This window comes from Oncorhynchus gorbuscha, linkage group LG19, assembly GCF_021184085.1.
Source record: "Oncorhynchus gorbuscha isolate QuinsamMale2020 ecotype Even-year linkage group LG19, OgorEven_v1.0, whole genome shotgun sequence".
NCBI lineage: Eukaryota > Metazoa > Chordata > Actinopteri > Salmoniformes > Salmonidae > Oncorhynchus > Oncorhynchus gorbuscha.
This window is the reverse complement of record NC_060191.1, coordinates 35,817,296-35,837,936: the sequence shown is the minus strand read 5'-3', so window position 1 is coordinate 35,837,936 and position 20,641 is coordinate 35,817,296. Positions and strand designations below refer to the sequence as shown.

Sequence of the window (20,641 nt, the reverse complement as noted above, 5' to 3'; positions counted from 1 at the left end):
GAGGGGTGTGAGAGAGAGAGAGGTGTTGAGAAGAGACTGAGTGGTGAGAGAGAGAGAGAAGGAGAGGTGGGAGAAGAGACTGGTGAGAGAGAGAGAGAGAGAGAGAGGTGAGGAGAAGAGAAGGGGAGAGAGAGAGAGAGAGAGAGAGAGAGAGAGGTGTGGAGAAGAGACTGAGTGGTGAGAGAGAGAGAGAGGAGAGGAGAGGAGAAGAGAATGGGGGGTGAGAGAGAGAGAGAGAGAGAGAGAGGAAGGAGAGGGCAGAAGACCGGGTTGACGGGTGAGTGAAGGAATGGAAAACGTGTTGAGAGAGAGAGAGCATAAGTAATGTCTGATTTATTGTGCTCCATATAACTGAAGCCATGCTCTTCTTTAATGTTCCCTCTAGATGCCAAAAGCCTGGCTGAGATGCTGATCAGGTAATATATTTCCTCTCTGCTGTTGCTATGTTTACATTTCATACCCCAAAGGAAACATTCATACAACACACTGGACATCTACGGGGACCTTACCTCTAGATACCGCCAATGTCTTAAAAGGCAGATAGAGAACTCCTATTTCTGAAGTAAGGGGATTTACGTTCTGTGTGTGTGTGTGTGTGTGTGTGTGTGTGTGTGTGTGTGTGTGTGTGTGTGTGTGTGTGTGTGTGTGTGTGTGTGTGTGTGTGTGTGTGTGTGTGTGTGTGTGTGTGTGTGTGTGTGTGTGTGTGTGTGTGTGCCTTGTGTCCCTGGAAGCAGTAAGAATAACCGGAGCTTTGACACCCCTGTGAAGGGGCCCCCCCAGGGCCCCCGTCTCCACATCGACATCCCCAGAGTCCAGCTGCTCATCGAGGACAAGGAAGGCATCAAGCAGATCGGTCGGTGTAGTAGTGTGTTTGTGCGTGCGTGCGTGTGTTCTTGTGTTGCTGAGTGCCTACCTGATACGGATGTCATGCACATTAGTGTCCATGAATGAGCATGAATCCTCCGTCTTGAATAACTCTTGCCTCTGTCAATCCCTCGGTCAGGTGAAGACAAAGCCACCATCCCAGTGACGGACACAGAGTTCAGCCAGAACGTGAATCCCCAGAGCTTCTGTACGGGCGTGTCTGTGCATCACCCCGCCCTCATCCAGAACACCGGCCCTCTGATTGACATGTCCGACATCAGACCAGGGACAAGTGAGTGGCGAGCCCTAGCTGTGCTTAGTCTGTTGTTCTTGGTCAGTTGATAAATACATAGTGGACTGATATTATATGTCCTGTCCATTCCCTCCATCATTGCCTTTAACTTACTGACTCTTGTGTTCTCCTCCCTCCCTTCACCTCTCCGCCTTCCTCCCGCCTCTTCCCCGGGAAGACCCGGTGTCGAGGAAGAGCGTTAAGTCGACCCACAGTACGAGGAACCGCTACTCCAGCCAGTGGACCCTGACCAAGTGCCAGTCGTCCACGCCCGCACGTACCCTCACCTCCGACTGGCGCACCGTGGGCTCCCAGCATGGCATCACTGTCACCGAGAGCGACAGCTACAGCGCCAGCCTCTCACAGGACACGGGTGAGCCTGGCACATCATGCACACACACACACAAACACACGGCACACACTCATGACGAAGCTACACACCAGATGACACACCCACTCTTGACACACACGCTCTCGTGTAACACACACTCTCGTGATATACACAGTTGTGATACCCAAACACACACAGTTCATGATACACGTACGCACACATATGCCGTAAATACACACTTGCACACATACATCAGTGGAGGCTGCTGAGGGGAGGACGGCTCATAATAATGGCTGGAACGGAGCGAATGGAACGACATCAAAACACACGGAAACCATGTGATTGATGTATTTGATACCGTTCCACTGATTTCGTTCCAGCCGTTACCACGAGCTCCTCCTCCCCAATTAAGGTGCCACCAACCTCCTGTGACATACATACATATACAAAGGACACAAGTGAGCCACCCAAAACATAGGCTACGTACACACACACACACACACACACACACACACACACACACACACACACACACACACACACACACACACACACACACACACACACACACACACACACACACACACACACACACACACACACACACACACACACGTCTGTAGTCCAAGGATATTTTTCATGTACAACACCAACTCTGTCTCCCTAGTCCAAGGATATTTTTCTGTCACAACACCTCTCTCTGTCTCCTCTCTCTCTCTCTGTGTGTGTCTCTCTCTCTCTCTCTCTCTCTCTCTGTCTCTCTCTCTCTGTCTCTCTCTCTCTCTGTCTCTCTCTCTCTCTCTCTCTCTCCCTCTCTCTCTCTGTCCTCAGATAAAGGGCGTAACAGCATGGTGTCCACAGAGAGCGCGTCCTCCACCTATGAGGAGCTGGCGCGGGCCTACGAACACGCCAAGCTTGAGGAGCACCTGCAGCACGCCAAGTTTGAGATCACCGAGTGCTTCATCTCCGACAGTTCCTCAGACCAGATGACCACGGGCACCAACGACAACGCCGACAGCATGACCTCCATGAGCACGCCGTCCGAAACAGGCCTGTGTCGCTTCACCGCCTCGCCACCCAAACCCCAGGAATACGACCGCGGCAGACCTACCAACGTTGCCGTGCCCATCCCCCACCGCGCCAACAAGAGCGAGTGGACTGGAAAAAGTGAGTATGAGACCTGCGGTTGATTAGAATGATCCTGTAGGTCGGTCTAATGCAAAGGCCTCTAAACATGGTTAGAGTGAACAGGGTTGTTTGCTGTTCTTTAGAGACGTACCGGTACTCTGACCTTTAAAACTTCTTATGGCTGCTGTCCCTGTACAGGGATCAACATCAGCGGAACTTTCAGAGTGACAACTAACTAACTAACTCAAACTTTCATTAGAACACACATGCAGGGTACTCAATTAAATCCGTCCATGTATACCCAAAATGTCCATTTATGAAGCCCGTCTGATCCAGGAAAAAACTGCTTTCCAAAACGCAACGTCATTTGTTAAAATTTAAAAAGTTGCCTGTAAACTTTTTGTAAAAAAAAAACTATTTTGTAATCCAACTTTAGGTGTTAGTAAACGTTAATAATCGATCAAATTGATCACGGGGCGATCTGTATTCAATAGCAGCAAGTCTTGAAATCATGGTCCATATTCTCCCTTTCATAACTTCCTCCGGTTTACTCGACGACAGGAAGTGCCTATTTTTCATTTGACCACGGATTAACTTAAACCCAATTGCCAAGACTGGCGACATCGTGTGGAAGCTGTAAACTGGACCCTATCTATTTTCCCTTGCCATAGACAATACAGAGACTGGCGGAGTGATATTTTTTGTGTGTTTTTTGTGAACAGTTTTTCTTGGGGATTTTGCCTCCTACACACGTTCTGTTATAGTCACAGATGTGATTTAACCAGTTTTTATAAACTTCAGAGTGTGTTCTATCCACACATACTAATCATATGCATATACTATATTCCTGGCATGACTAGCAGGACGTTGAAATTTTGCGCAGCCTCTTTAAGAGGTTCAAATTTGCCTGATAAAGATGCTTGTCAAATCGTTATCTCTCCCTCGTTCTCTCTTTCATCCCCCCCCCCATCCCAGGTGACTACTGTAACCTTCCCCTCTACATGAAGACAGACCCTTTCTTCCGGAAGCAGTCGGAGCTGCGTGACCCGTGCCCGGTGGTGCCGCCCCGCGAGGCCTCCATCCGCAGCCTGGCCCAGCGGGCGTACCACACCCAGGGCCGCCACATGACTCTGGACTCCTCCAAGCAGCAGCAGGCTCTGACTGTGGGCCATGCTGGCCTGGCCGGCCTCAGCGCCTCAGGGGGAGCATCAGGGGGCGGTGGTAGTGTAGGAGGGGTGACTGGAGGGCCGTCTGGTGGTTCCAGCACCTCCTCCCTGCCCCAGAGGACTCTCACCATGCCCGGCTCCTCCTCTTCCTCTGCGCAGAGCGCTGCAGCCGCTACCGACGCAGCCGCGGGAGGAGACTCTAGAGACCCTCTGCTGGAGAGCAGCTCGTCAGGCCCGGGCAGACTAGAGAGACAGAAGCAGGCGGCTGGCGGGGCCTACTCCAAATCGTATACACTGGTGTAGCAGGAGCCACTGGCGTGGATGTTGGAGCCTTGGGAAGGGTTTAGGGGCCACACAGACACACGTACACACACCTGACTCCTGCACTGTCAGGCCAGAGGGGGGCCTCTCGGCAGGGGCATTATGGGGCTTTTTATAGCACAGGGGTTTTATCTTCTTTCTGCCTTTTCTCTCTCTTCCTCTGTTGTTTTGTTTTACCTTCCTTGGAAATAACTTGCTGAACTCAAGATCATTTTTGTATTTGTTTTTGCAAACTTCTTTCCCCCTCTCTCTCACTCTCTCTCCCACTATCCCTCTCTCTCTCTCTCTCTCACTCTCCCACTATCCCTCTCTCTCTCACTCTCCCACTATCCCTCTCTCTCTCACTCTCCCACTATCCCTCTCTCTCACTCTCCCACTATCCCTCTCTCTCTCACTCTCCCACTATCCCTCTCTCTCACTCTCCCACTATCCCTCTCTCTCACTCTCCCACTATCCCTCTCTCTCTCACTCTCCCACTATCCCTCTCTCTCACTCTCCCACTATCCCTCTCTCTCACTCTCCCACTATCCCTCTCTCTCACTCTCCCACTATCCCTCTCTCTCACTCTCCCACTATCCCTCTCTCTCACTCTCCCACTATCCCTCTCTCTCACTCTCTCACTATCCCTCTCTCTCACTCTCACTATCCCTCTCTCTCACTATCCCACTATCCCTCTCTCTCACTATCCCACTATCCCTCTCTCTCACTCTCCCACTATCCCTCTCTCTCACTATCCCACTATCCCTCTCTCTCACTATCCCACTATCCCTCTCTCTCACTCTCCCACTATCCCTCTCTCTCACTCTCCCACTATCCCTCTCTCTCACTCTCACTATCCCTCTCTCTCACTATCCCACTATCCCTCTCTCTCACTATCCCACTATCCCTCTCTCTCACTCTCCCACTATCCTCTCTCTCACTATCCCACTATCCCTCTCTCTCACTATCCCACTATCCCTCTCTCTCACTCTCCCACTATCCCTCTCTCTCACTCTCACTATCCCTCTCTCTCACTATCCCACTATCCCTCTCTCTCACTATCCCACTATCCCTCTCTCTCACTCTCCCACTATCCCTCTCTCTCTCACTCTCCCACTATCCCTCTCTCTCACTCTCCCACTATCCCTCTCTCTCACTCTCCCACTATCCCTCTCTCTCTCTCACTCTCCCACTATCCCTCTCTCTCACTCTCCCACTATCCCTCTCTCTCACTCTCCCACTATCCCTCTCTCTCACTCTCTCACTCTCCCTCTCTCTCTCACTCTCCCACTATCCCTCTCTCTCACTCTCCCACTATCCCTCTCTCTCACTCTCCCACTATCCCTCTCTCTCACTCTCCCACTATCCCTCTCTCTCACTCTCCCACTATCCCTCTCTCTCACTCTCCCACTATCCCTCTCTCTCACTCTCCCACTATCCCTCTCTCTCTCTCCAATTATCTGTTGAGACACCTCAGAACTTATGCACAAAATACTTTCCACGTGTACTTGTTTTTTTTTAAATTCAGAACGATAAACGATAAACGATAAACGATAAACCCAGATGTAGTTTCACATAAACCTGTCTAGATGTTTTAGGCCGTTTCACCTGTTTTCTCTTCGCGTCTCTGAACGGAGAGTTCAGAGTTCATACAAAAGCAGCGCATTGCCACGGAAAGTGTTTATGCATAAACCAACAACCTTGGTTGTCCGTCTCTGACCCTCCAAAAGCCACCCTGGTACGGACTCACACAAACAGGCAACAGACTGTCGTTTCCACCACGATGTTGGAGGAGCCTTGGGGAATTTTTCTCATGCAATTCGTGACACAGTATAGAGTGTTACTGACTATTTTATAGGACAACAGGAAACAGAGCGAAGGGGGGGGGCAGGAATCGTCTTCATACGAAAGATGAATCAGAACTGTATTTTTTTTTATGTTTGCTTTTCTCTTTTGGGGATATATAAACTCATGTGCATTAAAGAGGTTAGAATGGATTTCACAGAACCGTCACGAGCCTGCGTGTGTGCGTGTATATGTGTAAATATATATGTATACATGTGGCTGGCACACACCTGCTGTGGACCTTTTTAATCAATCTGTATGCTGACTCCTTGGCGGAGGCCTGTGTTAAAAATACTCCTGTCCATTTGTTACTTGTGACGGTGGTTTGGGGACGATGATGTCACACTGTATGACGTCACATGTCGGTCTCTCCCTTCTGGACTTTGGTTGGCCCGGTGTGATTGACACTGGCAGCGTCGCCTTGGAGATGACGAGGAAGATGGACAGAGCGAGGGAGTTGATTTGCCGTTCATTAGAGGCGCAGGGGTGAAATGACCAGCCCTCCTCTTGGCCTCTCTGTCATTTTCTCCAGTCCCCTGAAGCAGGAAGAAAACCCTTTGATCTATTGATCATGTGCGGGTTGGTGCCACACACCCCTTTCCTCCATACATACCCCCCCCCCCCGCTCTGTCTACCCAAGCACTTCCAACCCACCACACCACACCCCCATTCCTCCATACCCACCCCCTCTCTCTGTCTACCCAAGCACTTCCAACCCACCCCCATTCCTCCATACCCCCTGTCTACCCAAACACTTCCAACCCACCACACACCCATTCCTCCATACCCCCTCTCTCTGTCTACCCAAACACTTCCCACCCCCACAACCCCATCCTCTATACCCCCCCCTCTGTCTACCCAAACACTTCCAATCCCCCCATCCTCCATACCACCACCCCCCCCTCTGTCTACCCAAACACTTCCAACCCTTCACACCACACCCCAATCGTACATACCCCCCTCTCTGTCTACCCAAACACTTCCAACCCCCCACACCACACCCCCATCCTCCATACATCCCCCCCGTCCAAACAGTCTCACTGTGACCTTCTAGCACACTCTGCTGGACAGGCAGACGTTTAATGACAGTAGTTGGGACTGACTGACAAATGGACTGCAGGCCAACAGACGGACAGACAAGCCTGGCAGAAGATGAACTCGACAGAAAGATGGATAAACAGATTACAGATTGAAACAGAGGAGAATATACAAACGCGATAATGCAGCGAGGACCGTTGGTTTGCAGGGAGAGATAAGGAAGACAAAACAGCTGTGTACGTGTTCAGGGGAGGAGGAAAGAGATGGCAGGTGGCCATGAGTTGGTCTTATGAAATGAAGTGGCCTGAAGAATAAATCTGTCATCTAAGGCCCCCCCACGAAAATGTATTGATTGTCGGTTTCAGTTGGCGTTCCTTTTTTTCTTTATTTTCTTTATTCTAAACCCAAAGCTTAGCCCCATTAGAAGGATACACCCCCCCCCACCACCACCACAAAAAATAAATATATACAAATTATTGCTCCCAATGTTTGCAATGGAAAATTTCACTTCAGGGCTCTCGCAATATAAAAATTTAAAATATATCATATTTGTTGTAAAAGATATGTACATATATATTTATATCTCAATATATCCAAAAATATATAACTATTAAATAAAACAGAGAGAGATATAAAGTCATCGTAATTGAAAATATATGAAAATATAACTCATGAGACAATCGCTCAGTGGACGCCGCCGCGGGTTAAGAGGAAGAGTGGAGGGAGAGGAGGATGGGAAACGGCTAGCACAACCAAGAAAGATAAAGAGAGACGAAATTGAGCTTTATAGCTACGGTATCTGAGGCCGAGTTTGAGGACGTGAACATTGAGGCCATGGCCTCGCGGACGTTGGCCCCTCTGCCAGGTACGTCGGTAGCTACAGTGCAGGAACAGAACTACACTAAACATGCCAGTCAGGATGTAAACCTAAGTATCTACAGTAAGGAGTTAAGGCCCAGTGATGGGTTGTACCTTAGCCAGTGAGGCTGGCTGCAAACTAATGCAGTCTATTTGCATTTTGTAAAGCTTGTGTCAGAACGGCTTGTGTGTCAGTGAACCCCATGGCAGCCCGTGTGGTTCATGTGTTTTAATAACGTCAGACCTGTCGTCGATTTGGTTTGGAGTTGCCTCTGTGGTCCACCCTGGTGGAGAGTAGACGACACTGCGGGTAGCTTTGAGGTCAGAGTGGCTTTTGTGGTCAGTGAGGTGTGGTCAGCAAGACCCTCTTTTAAGTGTACCTGTAGAAAGGGGGAGGGACTTCACCTACAGATAAAAGAAAGATTTCAGGGAACCTTTAACCATTTATAAGCACTCGTTAGTGAGCGGTACGGTAGCTTCAGCACTGAGTCAAGCTAAGGCAACATCCGTGTTGAGTTCAGTTCAGAGCCTAACCCTGGCACAACTAACCCTGGCACAACTAACCCTGCCACAGCTAACCCTGGCACGTGGGGATTCAGGTAACAGTGGTGGGCCGTGCCACAGTGCCAGCCCACATTCTTATTGTGACCGTCCCCAAATCTACGGCCAACTTAGAAGTATGGCCCTACTTCAGAGAGTGCAAATGGTAGAGACACAAATGTAACCTGCTGTATTGTACCTTCCCAAGGTGTGTTCTGTTGACAGCCTCCATGACGTCTCATGACTGAACTTAAATGAAGACAGCACATAGTGACCTCTGTGTCTTACCGTTGTCATTATGTCCGTGCACAGCACTCCTATTCTGGACATACATACAACTGTTATAACTGCTCGTAACTGACGACACTCACGCTCCTCCCCGCCTGTTGCAGACAGTGAACAGGACAGGAGAGAGTCCGCTAGAACCTTTCCTTTCCGTTGATATTATTATGGTACCGTTTGTTTTGTTTTGGCTTCCTTGGTTATGCAATTCTTTTGAAACGGTTTGCTTTGGGATGACACGGGGGGTGCCACGTGAAGGGGCAGGTCTGTTCAGCCAATTGAAATCAGGGACTCCCCTAGGTCCAATCGATCCCAGGAAAAGCCGTGTGCATATTGGATGGGGTCAGGGATCAAACTCCCCATCCTACCCTGACCTTTGCCCCACCTATTTGACCAATCAGACTTTCAGTTACACCTGGTAATAACGTGCCCTGTGATCAGATTTGACCCACAATGTCTACTCCAGACCAATTTGATTGGGTGTGACCGGATGTGACCACAGATCCATTGCCAGGGCACATGTTAATATCAGGTCTCAAGGGGGTCTCAGATTCCCCCCTACCGGCACCTCCTGCCCCAACAGCATTGCTACCCCACTATTAAAGACTCTTGTACATAGCAAAGTGTTTTGTATAAATAAGAACTGTTATCAACATCTCCAAATGAAACCAGGGCAACAATGTAAACTTTGATTCAAGTTATAACTTTAAACAGGAGAGGGTTAAAGAAAACTATAGAATTATAGTGACACTGCTTTAGAATTAGATTTTTGAATGGGGCAACAACAAAATAAATCCAGAATTGCTTTCACAATTGGTTCCTCTTTTTCAAGATGTTTTGTTGAGTTTAAAATATTGATTTTCTTTCTTGTTCACATTTTTTTCTGTTGAGGAAAAACGGCATTGCATGCTCTGAATTATTTGTTGGGTATAAAAATAAAGATGGAGAAACAAATTTATGAAAAATGGGGTGAGGGGAAAAGCGTTTTAAAAAATACTGAGAGAGTTCTTAAAGTTTTATGGAAAATTTGCTTCAATTTGCAATTGCTTGTTCAACTCTACCGTTTTTTTCTTTTCTATGAAAACAAACAAAACCAGAAAAAGAGTACTCCAACACCTTGTGCAATAAAGCGATCTTTCTATGAGTCATATCTTCCTTTTTCCATCCTTTCCTTCACGCTGGATCAAGGGGTGTATTTATTAGTACATAATGTGGCAAAGCATTTTGCCATGCAAAAACTGTTTGAACTAAAACGAGCAAGTCTTATTGAAAATCTCACAAGAATGATTGATTACTTGGTCGGAATAACCCAACATGTGAAATTAGAGCAATTCATTACTTCAACACTAGAGGGCAGTGCAACAACATAAAGAACGCCAATCCAGGATTACCCAGGAGTTTAATGGAGTGTGTTCAGTGTATGTTTTTTTTGCATTAGCAATCCATCTATTCATCTTTGAAATAGGATACATACTGCAATTACATACAGCACAATGTGCACCCTCTCACATGCTCGCTGACACACACACACAAAAGATACTCTCGCACATAATTATCTTCACAAATACACATATGCACATTTTTTTATTTATTTTTATTTTACCTTTATTTAACTAGGCAAGTCAGTTAAGAACAAATTCTTATTTCCAATGACGGCCTAGGAACAGTGGGTTAACTGCCTTGTTCAGGGGCAAAACGACAGATGTCAGCTCGGGGATATGAACTTGAAACCTTTCGGTTACTAGTCCAACGCTCTAACCATTAGCATATAAAGGACATATTATTCATAAGTACGTCTATATATTCAGTTACATAGTATAAGACGGGATGTGTGTAATAATTAGTCCGTTCATTTTGTGGTTGAATGTGTGTGTGTGTGTGTGTGTGTGTGTGTGTGTGTGTGTGTGTGTGTGTGTGTGTGTGTGTGTGTGTGTGTGTGTGTGTGTGTGTGTGTGTGTGTGTGTGTGTGTGTGTGTGTGTGTGTGTGTGTGTGTGTGTGTGTGTGTGTGTGTGTGTGTGTGTGTGTGTGTGTGTGTAATGTTCGACATATGTCAAGTCAGTCAGTACTATTTACTTTGCTTTAGTTAACACGCTGCGCAACACAGGTAACAGAGTTAGAGGAAATGTTTGGTCCTCTTGCTCTTTACATTTCTGTCTGTCTGTCTGTCTGTCTGTCTGTCTGTCTGTCTGTCTGTCTGTCTGTCTGTCTGTCTGTCTGTCTGTCTGTCTGTCTGTCTGTCTGTCTGTCTGTCTGTCTGTCTGTCTGTCTGTCTGTCTGTCTGTCTGTCTGTCTGTCTGTCTGTCTGTCTGTCTGTCTGTCTGTCTGTCTGTCTGTCTGTCTGTCTGTCTGTCTGTCTGTGTCCCCCTCCAGTGTATTTGTGTCCGTCTGTCTGTCTGTCTGTCTGTCTGTCTGTCCGTCTGTCTGTCTTGCAGAGCTCGGGTGGTGCGGGTGTGCTTCTACTTGGTCTCCTTCTTCTTCTGCTGGTACTTCCTGAACTGGTTCTGGATGGTGGCGGCAGCTTTCTCCGCGGGCAGGGTGAGGCCGAGGGGCGCCGCTGCACACCCGTTGCTGCAGGCGGAGTCTTTCCGGTTGCACGTCAGGAGACAGGGCACAGCCAAAGTGGCAACAGCAACAGCCAACGTTGTATTGGGGAAGAGGTCCGAATTTACTGTGTGTAGCACACGTAGCAAGTACATAAGTAGTAAGGCACAAGTGGTTTGTAACGTTAGGGGTTATGAAGTAATGTAACCTTTCAGCAAGCCTCTACATTTGGTAGGTGATTCTACTACGTTGTTTTTTATATAGATATATTGCCACGGAATGTGCGGGTGTTATAGATAAGAAAAATATAAATCCACACACTCGTATACTGCTCCCGAAGGGTTTTGACGAGAAAATGATGTTTCGACCCCGTAACTGGGTTGCAATCAGCAAGAACCAGTCAAACCCTTAAAACACTGTGGGAGCAGCATACCAGTGTACCAATTTAAAAAATATATATACATGAATGATTTCCTCTCGGATCCATTTCCTGGGAAATGTTTTCGAGGCGTGTGCATTTCACTCTTTTAAACATTGTTTGGTCTCATACTCACTCTTTCTGAACACTCCTAGGCTGTTCCTCCTCTGACCATCGTACTGTAAACAAGAACACAGTGTGAACTGCCAAAGAAGCTATAAAAAAAAGACTATAATAAGACATTACAGGAAGGAAAGAAAAAGGTGGTTAAAGGGGAAATCTGCAGTTGAAACAACAACTATTTCGGTGAAAACCTGAGGGGGTTTGGTGCCGGAGAAAAGCAACCCCTCGGAAATTCATCGACGGAGAGCTACGGATGCAAGGACTGGCCATCCATTACATAAAAAGTATAGTTTTAAGCATGTTTGGAGGCTATACCGTGTCCTTTTTACATTTGTTTTGTTTTACAAACATTGGAGTAGAACGAGCTTATATTCTGGGTTCTCGTGGGGTACAGGCAGTTGAACAAGGCTCACGAGGCATTTACAAAGTTATTTTCTTCCAGTATTGATGGTTGTGTATAAGTACCAAAACAAATGGATGTACGCACCAGCAAAACTGCAGGTTACATCCCTCTCACTTACACACACACACACACACACACACACACACACACACACACACACACACACACACACACACACACACACACACACACACACACACACACACACACACACACACACACACACACACACACACACACACACACACGCAGCACACAGCACACGCTCACAAACGACACACGGGAAATGCACAGCTACTGCGGGAACGCCCTGACTGTCCACCTTCTGTTTGCTCAGTGTGAACGTCAGAGCTGGGATGTTTGGAACGTGATCGGGTCATTCTTCACAAGCCATTCCAAGGCATCCCGACTTGCAGACAGGCAGCTATGTGTCCCCATAGCTAAGGTCATGTAGCGAATGTCATTCCGTAGAGGTGTTTCAGTAGCCAATTCGGTAAATGTTGGTAATTAACACTTGTGTGATTCAGCACTACAATAACAGGTGGCCCGGAGGCATTGAAAAATGCTGTGCGTTGATGGATCCAAAAATGTGTTGTTAACTAGCTGTTCGTGGTGTAATTCTGTCATCGCCATGGCATTGAAAAGGCTAAGTTATGCAGTCCATCCTTCTGCCAGTACGCTTTGGTCTCTCTGTGTCAGAATGACTTTGGCGCCCCCTATCGCATATGATGAGTATGGCAGACTAACAAAAACTAGGCACCTCAAACATAATGGTTTCATGAGATTTCCATGACCTTATTCGTTATAAATGTCTGGGGAAATTATACTTAGCACTGTCAGATACCTCTAGTCCATTATATACCTCCATTCCCCTGTACATTTGTTCAGTTCATTATATCGGCAGATCGCTATCCCTTCCACCTGAGATCACACAGCTACAGCTGCACATGTTCTTGACACAACTGTGGGCCTTGACCTTGAGCAGAACCACACACACTACCTCTCCGATCTCCGGTCTGGGTAACGTCCGCAGACACAAATCCCCTCAATAGGGATTACAGGTACCGCCTGCTGGAGAAGGTGAAGCCTGGGATTGGCCTGCCTGTCTGTCTCTCTGCTGTAGCTATTGGCCTGTACCAATTGAGCTGAGGCCTTAGATCATGTCGGACAGCAACCATTCTTAAGACATTTGAGGTCAGGCTTTTCAAAAGCGAAAGGCTGCTTCTGTCTTGTTATTGTAGCGCCACTTTCCATTGTTTCTCATGAAACAGTTCTCAGATAGCCTGTAGAGAGAGGGCCATGTTTCCTTGTACACGGCTACCATCCCCCCCACCCTACTCTTAATCCCAGTCCCAGCCTGAGCCGTCACTGCTGCTGTAACACAATGACTACATGCTGGCTGGATGTTGAGCCGAGGTCCTCGGTCAACGTTAGCTAATCCAAGAGCGTGCAGTGGGCGAGAAATTGACTCCTCCTCCTCCACAGCAGTCACCTCAGCACAGCGCGTCGTGTTACGACATCAACGAGTCCAAAAACGCTCAACAAGGAGGTTTCCGATATGGCTTGAAATCTAAGTGGTTGTTTCAGTTGTGAGGTCATGCCACAGGGGAGGCATGTTTCCGGGGAGGGTGAGGTGGTGTTAGGGGTGTGGTGCTGGCGGTGGCAGATGGTGGATGGGAATGTTTGAGGGACTGACCTCTGCTGTTGCGCTGCTCCTCCTCTTTTGGGACACATGGTGCACCTGCCAGGGCAGAACCTGGGTCACCACGAAAGGCAAGGGAGGATCCCTGCGTGCAAACCGCACTCCTATCTGGGATAGACATGGAAATGATTACGTTTGCACGTGCGTGTGTCCCTGAACTTCTCGTTTACCTTAACGTCAGTGGAATACTCTTGTCGTGTGCGTGCATACTGTGAGAGAGAGAGAGAGGGGGCGGCAATTTAACCATGACTATTTGTGTGTGAGATAATTAAAGCCTCTTCAATCGGTGTGTGTGTGTGTGTGCGTGTGTGTGTGCGCGTGTGTGTGTGCGCGTGTTCATCCAATTACATCAAATCCCAAAGTGAAACGATGAGATCAAGTTGAGTATTGACCATCAGTTCACTCTCTTTTTCACACGTACAGAACACTAATCAGGACAACTTCCTCAATATTTCTTCATTAAAAGCCCTCACTGTGGAGAAAGATATCTAAGATGTTCGTGCTCACGCGAAGAAAAAAAAATTATCAGACAGTATTGACATAGCAATGGCTGATGGGGATCCTGATAAACTAAATGTAGCATCGTAGCGCCATAGATTTTACATACGTTGACAACTCTTTCAGATACTCCATTAGGACATTTGATGACGCTATTTAGACAGCAGCTTGAAGCCTATCAAAGCCTATCAAAGCCTATCAAATGTGCAATACAGTGTTACAAAGTCAAATATACAGATCGAATGGTCTCCAGAATGCATATCGAACCCCACGAGTTGGACCAGCTGTTGACAGCATGTAAAAGTTATCGATAGACATGGGCTTACCTTTTCAACTACTCTGACCACCATGTACATAGCAGTTAGCATTGTAACTATCATCGTGAAAACTCTTCCGTGGTGCCACGGGATAGGCCCGTTGTGATACTGCTTATTGCCCTTATTTCCTCAGTCCAGCCGTGGAAGCGAGATCAGGTACACGCTGATAGATCCAAACAGTCAGTGGAGTGTGCTTTGCAGGAGGTAGATGGAAAACACACACACGCACACACACACACACACACAATCTCTGCCCCAGCAGCCTAAGACCAATAAAGAGCTTGGCGGTACAGAAATAGAGAGGCGGTAATCATTTCCTCTACGCACGACTTTTCGTCCCTCTGGTGTGCCCTCGCCTCCTTGACAGTCAGGGAAGCTCTATATTCTCTGGCCAACCCAGGTGGCAAACAAATCATCTATCCTAGAAGAAAGTCAATAGGTTAAGTCAAACAGGCCAATTGACATTCATAGTGGGGTTGTTGGATGGACCTCTTTGCTTGGGCATCCGGGTCGAGCAGATGCCAGGCTGCCTGGGGTCAGATGTTATGCTACAGGCGAGGAGCAGCTAGAGCATACGCAGTGGCCAGGGATTTGGGAACAGATTGAGCTCGAACACAGGCACACACTGAGCACACCCCTTGGTTTCAACGTGGGTAATTGGGTAGCGTTTGGTCGAGTCGGTTGAGAACAATGAGATGACAACGTACGTTCACCCACTCAAAAGAAATGCATCAGAAAGTTTGTTTGCGTTTTTTCCCCAATGTGTTATTACCGTGCTTTCAACCAACTGAAAGCACAACCAAATTCCAATGGAGAAACACTGTCTGATTTTTGGATTGGCTGTCATCGAAATTGAAAGCACAACAACGTTCAAATGGGAATACAATGTCAGATATGGTCTTTGTTTATACAACAAGGTGAATGTGTTGTCACTGTGCTTCATCTAACAGCACAAACAAATACCTGGATTGCAGTTGAGATTGCATCAAAACTGGATGGCGCTTGTGATCAATGCTGTTCGAGATGCCATTCTGAAGATCTCCACGTACCTGCAATCACCTCTGCAAGCTATCTTGAACATGCACACTTTCTCTAGGTAGCCTAGCGGGTTGCCTAGCGAGTAGAGCGTTGGACCAGTAACTGAAAGGTTGCGAGATCGAATCCCCGAGCTGACGAGATAAAAATCTGTGGTTCTGCCCGTGAACGAGGCAGTTTAACCCACTGTTCCTAGGCCGACATTGAAAATAAGACTTTGTTCTTAACTGACTTGCCTAGTTGCATAAAAATATGATTTTATAGGAAGAAATGCATAGTTACAGCAACTTCAAAATGTGGCCATGGGTGTGTTACTCATGTTAAGGTTGACTGTTACATTTGTTTGGAAGCTAGTCATAACTTTAGGCTGTTTTACTCTATTGCAAAGGTAATATTGAATTGTGTTTGGGTGACAATGCAACCAAATATCAACCTTTAAATGAGATGCATCAACTACTGCTTGTATAGATCCATCTGAGCCAATGGCTTAATCCCATCTTCTTCTTTTTTTGGTTGAGTTGGAGATGTGAATCCAACATAAATTTGTTAACTTGTCGAAAAGTTAAATGGCAAGTTATTGTATTTCAAAAGTGATGTTTGATTGTTGTTTGGTTGACAACACTGGGCACATCATTTCAACGTGGATAATTGGGTAATATTTGATTGAGACGTTGATTAATGAGGTTGTAACCTATGTTCACCCACTCAAAAAGACATCACAGCCAAATATCAACATTTGAAGGAGATGTATCTTCTACTTGGAAAGCTCCGTCTGCCCCACTGACTTAGTCTGGCTTAAATTCCAGTTTGTCTACAAATTAACAATTGATGTGAAGGATTCACGTCTCCATCTCAACCAAAAATCTAAGGTAGCCCTTTCCTGCAGTCAACGACCAAAAGCGCCCATTTTGGCCTCATGCGTGGAATGTTGTTAGTATTTCTCATAATGTCATCATTCTTCTTCTTTTTTTTTTTTTTACATTTAAACAACGAAAATCCTGTTTCTATGTCAGACAGTTTTGTTATATTTCAGTCTTCTGTGATGTATATAATGTGTAATATTGGGACGTAAACTCAAAATTGAATACATGTAACTCTATATATGACATGGAACAGGTGTCTTCTTTTGTAAGCCAATAACCATGTGTGTGTGTGTGTGTGGTGTATACTTTTGATTCAAAGTAGATTTGTATAAGACTATCAAGAATCACTCTGTGTGACCCTGATTTAGCCCACTACAGTAAAAAGTTAAACCCAGCTAAATTCAAAACAGCACTGTTTTTGAGAGCTGTAGGAACACTTATCCTGTTGTGCAAAGCTATAAGCTATATCTTTTCAAAAATCTGCAGTCGCAAAGATGATCTATACTCTATACTGACAGGGGAAGCCCCCATTCTGTTATAGACAGAATCCTGTGACGTGACAGACCAATCAGGACTCATCTTTCGGCATGGCCAACCACCTCATTATCTAAGATGATCTATACTCTATACTGACAGGGGAAGCCCCCATTCTGTTATAGACAGAATCCTGTGACGTGACAGACCAATCAGGACTCATCTTTCAGCATGGCCAACCACCTCATTATCTAAGATGATCTATACTCTATACTGACAGGGGAAGCCCCCATTCTGTTATAGACAGAATCCTGTGACGTGACAGACCAATCAGGACTCATCTTTCGGCATGGCCAACCACCTCATTATCTAAGATGATCTATACTCTATACTGACAGGGGAAGCCCCCATTCTGTTATAGACAGAATCCTGTGACGTGACAGACCAATCAGGACTCATCTTTCGGCATGGCCAACCACCTCATTATCTAAGATGATCTATACTCTATACTGACAGGGGAAGCCCCCATTCTGTTATAGACAGAATCCTGTGACGTGACAGACCAATCAGGACTCATCTTTCGGCATGGCCAACCACCCCATTATCTAAGCCAATAATGACTAGTTAGGGGAGACATTTCATTCTCCGGTAAAGCTAAGTGCTTTCCCCTGTGCTAAACTAGGCTCATAATTTAACATTTGAATTCATATTTACGGATCAGATACAAGTTTGTAATTATGGAACATGAAAGTTCACATGTTCAAGAATGAATTTCTAAAAAAAAATATATATACAGTATCTCACAAAAATGAGTACGCCTCTCACATTTTTGTAAATATTTGAGTATACCTTTTCATGTGACAACACTGAAGAAATGACACTTTGCTACAATGTAAGGTAGTGAGTGTACAGCTTGTATGACAGTGTACATTTGCTGTCCCCTCAAAATAACTCAACACACAGCCATTAATGTCTAAATCGCTGGCAACAAAAGTGAGTACACCCCTAAGTGAAACTTTTGAAAACTTTTGAAAAGTGCCTTGCAAAAATATCCACCCCCCTTGGCATTTTTCCTATTTTGTTGCATTACAACCTGTAATTTAAATGGATTTTGGGGGGGATTTCATGTAATGGACATACACAAAGTAGTCAAAATTGGTGAAGTGAAATGAACAAAATTACTTGTTTCAAAAAATTATAAAAAATGTCAAACGGAAAAGTGATGCGTGCATATGTATTTACCCCCTTTGCTATGAAGCCCCTAAATATGATCTGGTGCAACCAATTACCTTGAAATTAGAAATTAGTTAGATTGTACACAGGTGGACTTTATTTAAGTGTCACATGATCTGTCACAGGATGTCAGTGTATATATATATACACATGTTCTAAAAGGCCCCAGAGTCTGCAACACCACTAAGCAAGTGGCACTATGAAGACCTAGGACCTCTCCAAACAGGTCAGGGACAAAGGTGTGGATAACAACAGATCCGGGTTGGGTTATAAAAAAATAATCAAAACTTTGAAAACCCCATGGACCATTAAATCCATTATTTAAAAATTGAAGAATATGGCACCACAACAAACCTGCCAAGAAAGGGCCTCATACCAAACTCACGGACCAGGCAAGGAGGGCATTAACCAGAGAGACAACAAAGAGATGAAAGATAACCCCTGGAGAAGCTACAAAGCAGCACAGCGGAGATAGGAGTATCTGTCCATAGGACCACTTTAATCTGTACACTCCAGAGAGCTGGGCTTTACGGAAGAGTGGCCAGAAAAAATAAATTTCTTAAGACAAAAATAAGTAAACACAAAAGGCATGTGGGAGACTGTCCAAACATATGAAAGAAGGTACTCTGGTCAGATGAGACAAAAATGTTGCTTTTTGGCCATAAAGGAAAACGTTATGTCTGGCACAAAACCAACACCCCCATCACCCCGAGAATACCATCCCCACAGTGAAGCATGGTGGTATCAGCATCATGCTGTGGGATGTTTATCATCAGCAGGGACTGGGAAACTGGTCAGAAAGCACAAAATAACATGAGGGAAACCTGTTTCTGTCTTCAAGAGATTTGAGACTGGGACGGAGGTTCACCTTCCAGCATGACAATGACCCTAAGCATACTGCCAAAGCAACCCTCGAGTGGTTTAAGGGGCAACATTTAAATGTCATGGAATGGCCTAGTCAAGGTCCAGACCTCAATCCAATTGAGAATCTGCGGTATGACTTAAAGATTGCTGTACACCAGCGGAACCCATCCAACTTGAAGGAGCTGGAGCAGTTTTGCCTTGAAGAATGGGAAAACATAGTTATGCACGCTCAAGTTTTCTGTTTAAAAAAATAACTTATTTGTGTTTGTTTCACAATAAAAAATATTATGCATCATCAAAGTGGTAGGCATGTTGAATAAATCAAATGATACAAGCCCCCCCAAAAAATCAATTGAATTTCCAGGTTGAAGGAAACAAAATAGAAAAAATGCCAATGGGGTGAATACTTTCGCAAGCCACTGTATATATATATATATATATATATATATATATATATATATATATATATATATATATATATATATATATATATACACAGCTGAAGTCTGAAGTTTACATACACCTAGGTTGGAGTCGTTAAAACTTGTTTTTCAACCACTTCACAAATGTCTTGTTAACAAACTATAGTTTTTGGCAAGTCGGTTAGGACATCTACTTTGTGGATGACACAAGTAATTGTTCCAACAACTCTTTACAGACAGATTATTTCACTTATAACTCACTGTGTCACAATTCCAGTGGGTCAGAAGTTTATATACACTAAGTTGACTATGCCTTTAAACAGCTTGGAAAATTCCAGAACATGATGTCATGGCTTTAGAAGCTTCTGATAGGCTAATTGACATAATTTGAGTCAATTGGAGGTGTAGCTGTGGATGTATTTCAAGGCCTACCTTCAAACTCAGTGCCTCTTTGCTTGAGATCATGGGAGAATCGAAAGAAATCAGCCAAGACCTCCACAAGTTTGGTTCATCCTTGTGAGCAATTTCCAAAAGCCTGTAGGTACCATACAGCCGTCATACCGCTCAGGAAGGAGACGTGTTCTGTCTCCTAGAGATGATCGCACTTCGGTGAGAAAAGTGCAAATCAATCTCAGAACAACAGCAAAGGACCTTGTGAAGATGCTGGAGGAAACAGGTTCAAAAGTGTCTATATCCACAGTAAAACAAGTCCTATATTGACATAACCTGAAAGGCCGCTCAGCAAAGAACAACCCGCTGCTCCAAAACCGCCATACAAAAAAGCCAGACTACGGTTTGCAACTGCACAAGGGGGACAAAGATCGTACTTTTTGGAGAAATATCCTCTGGTCTGATGAAACAAAAATGTAACTGTTTGGCCATAATACCACCGTTATGTTTGAGGAAAAAATGGCAACGTTTGCAAACAAAAGAACGCCATCCCAAACGTGAAGCACGGAGGTAGCAGCATCATGTTGTGGGGGTGCTTTGCTGCAGGAGGGACTGGTGCACTTCACAAAATAGGTGGCATCATGAGGAGAGAAAATTATGTGGATATATTAAAGCAACATCTCAAGACATCAGTCAGGAAGTCAAAGCTTGGA

General features: G+C 45.6%; 2 protein-coding genes across 6 annotated transcripts in view; one reads left to right on the top strand and one right to left on the bottom strand.

Moving 5' to 3' along the window:
- Positions 1-4,433, top strand: part of LOC124006179 (Down syndrome cell adhesion molecule-like protein 1 homolog) — a 206,560-nt gene extending 202,127 nt beyond the window's left edge. For 2 of the 4 annotated variants that reach the window (XM_046316016.1, XM_046316017.1), the window contains exons 29-34: positions 386-416; positions 735-853; positions 1,004-1,156; positions 1,335-1,529; positions 2,319-2,654; positions 3,591-4,433. In XM_046316016.1, coding sequence (XP_046171972.1) covers positions 386-416; positions 735-853; positions 1,004-1,156; positions 1,335-1,529; positions 2,319-2,654; positions 3,591-4,084 — 1,328 coding nt within the window. In that variant the 3' untranslated portion in view covers positions 4,085-4,433. Of the gene's footprint in view, positions 1-385; positions 417-731; positions 854-1,003; positions 1,157-1,334; positions 1,530-2,318; positions 2,655-3,590 lie in introns of all 4 variants that reach the window. The other 2 variants (XM_046316014.1, XM_046316015.1) reach the window with 1 other exon arrangement.
- Positions 4,434-11,034: 6,601 nt separating this feature from the next.
- LOC124006262 lies at positions 11,035-15,127 on the bottom strand. Of its 2 annotated transcripts, none has more exons than XM_046316170.1 (4): positions 14,657-15,127; positions 13,827-13,940; positions 11,741-11,783; positions 11,035-11,313 (listed from the first exon to the last, which is right to left on the bottom strand). In XM_046316170.1, the coding sequence occupies exons 1-4, from the start codon at positions 14,708-14,710 to the stop codon at positions 11,102-11,104; spliced, it is 423 nt and encodes a 140-aa protein (XP_046172126.1). In that variant the 5' UTR covers positions 14,711-15,127; the 3' UTR covers positions 11,035-11,101. The 2 variants fall into 2 exon arrangements, with proteins under 2 accessions (XP_046172126.1, XP_046172127.1); XM_046316171.1 differs by having other exon boundaries at positions 11,035-11,226; positions 14,657-15,111.
- Between the last annotated feature and the right edge of the window lie 5,514 nt (positions 15,128-20,641).

Coding starts and splice junctions, on each gene's coding strand:
- LOC124006262 (XM_046316170.1), bottom strand. CDS start 14,710: ATGATAGTTACAATGCTAACTGCTATGTACATGGTGGTCAGAGTAGTT. Junction 13,941..14,656: donor TGGTCAGAGTAGTTGAAAAG/GTAAGCCCATGT, acceptor TGTCTATCCCAG/ATAGGAGTGCGGTTTGCACG. Junction 11,314..11,740: donor CCTAGGAGTGTTCAGAAAGA/GTGAGTATGAGA, acceptor TGCTACACACAG/TAAATTCGGACCTCTTCCCC.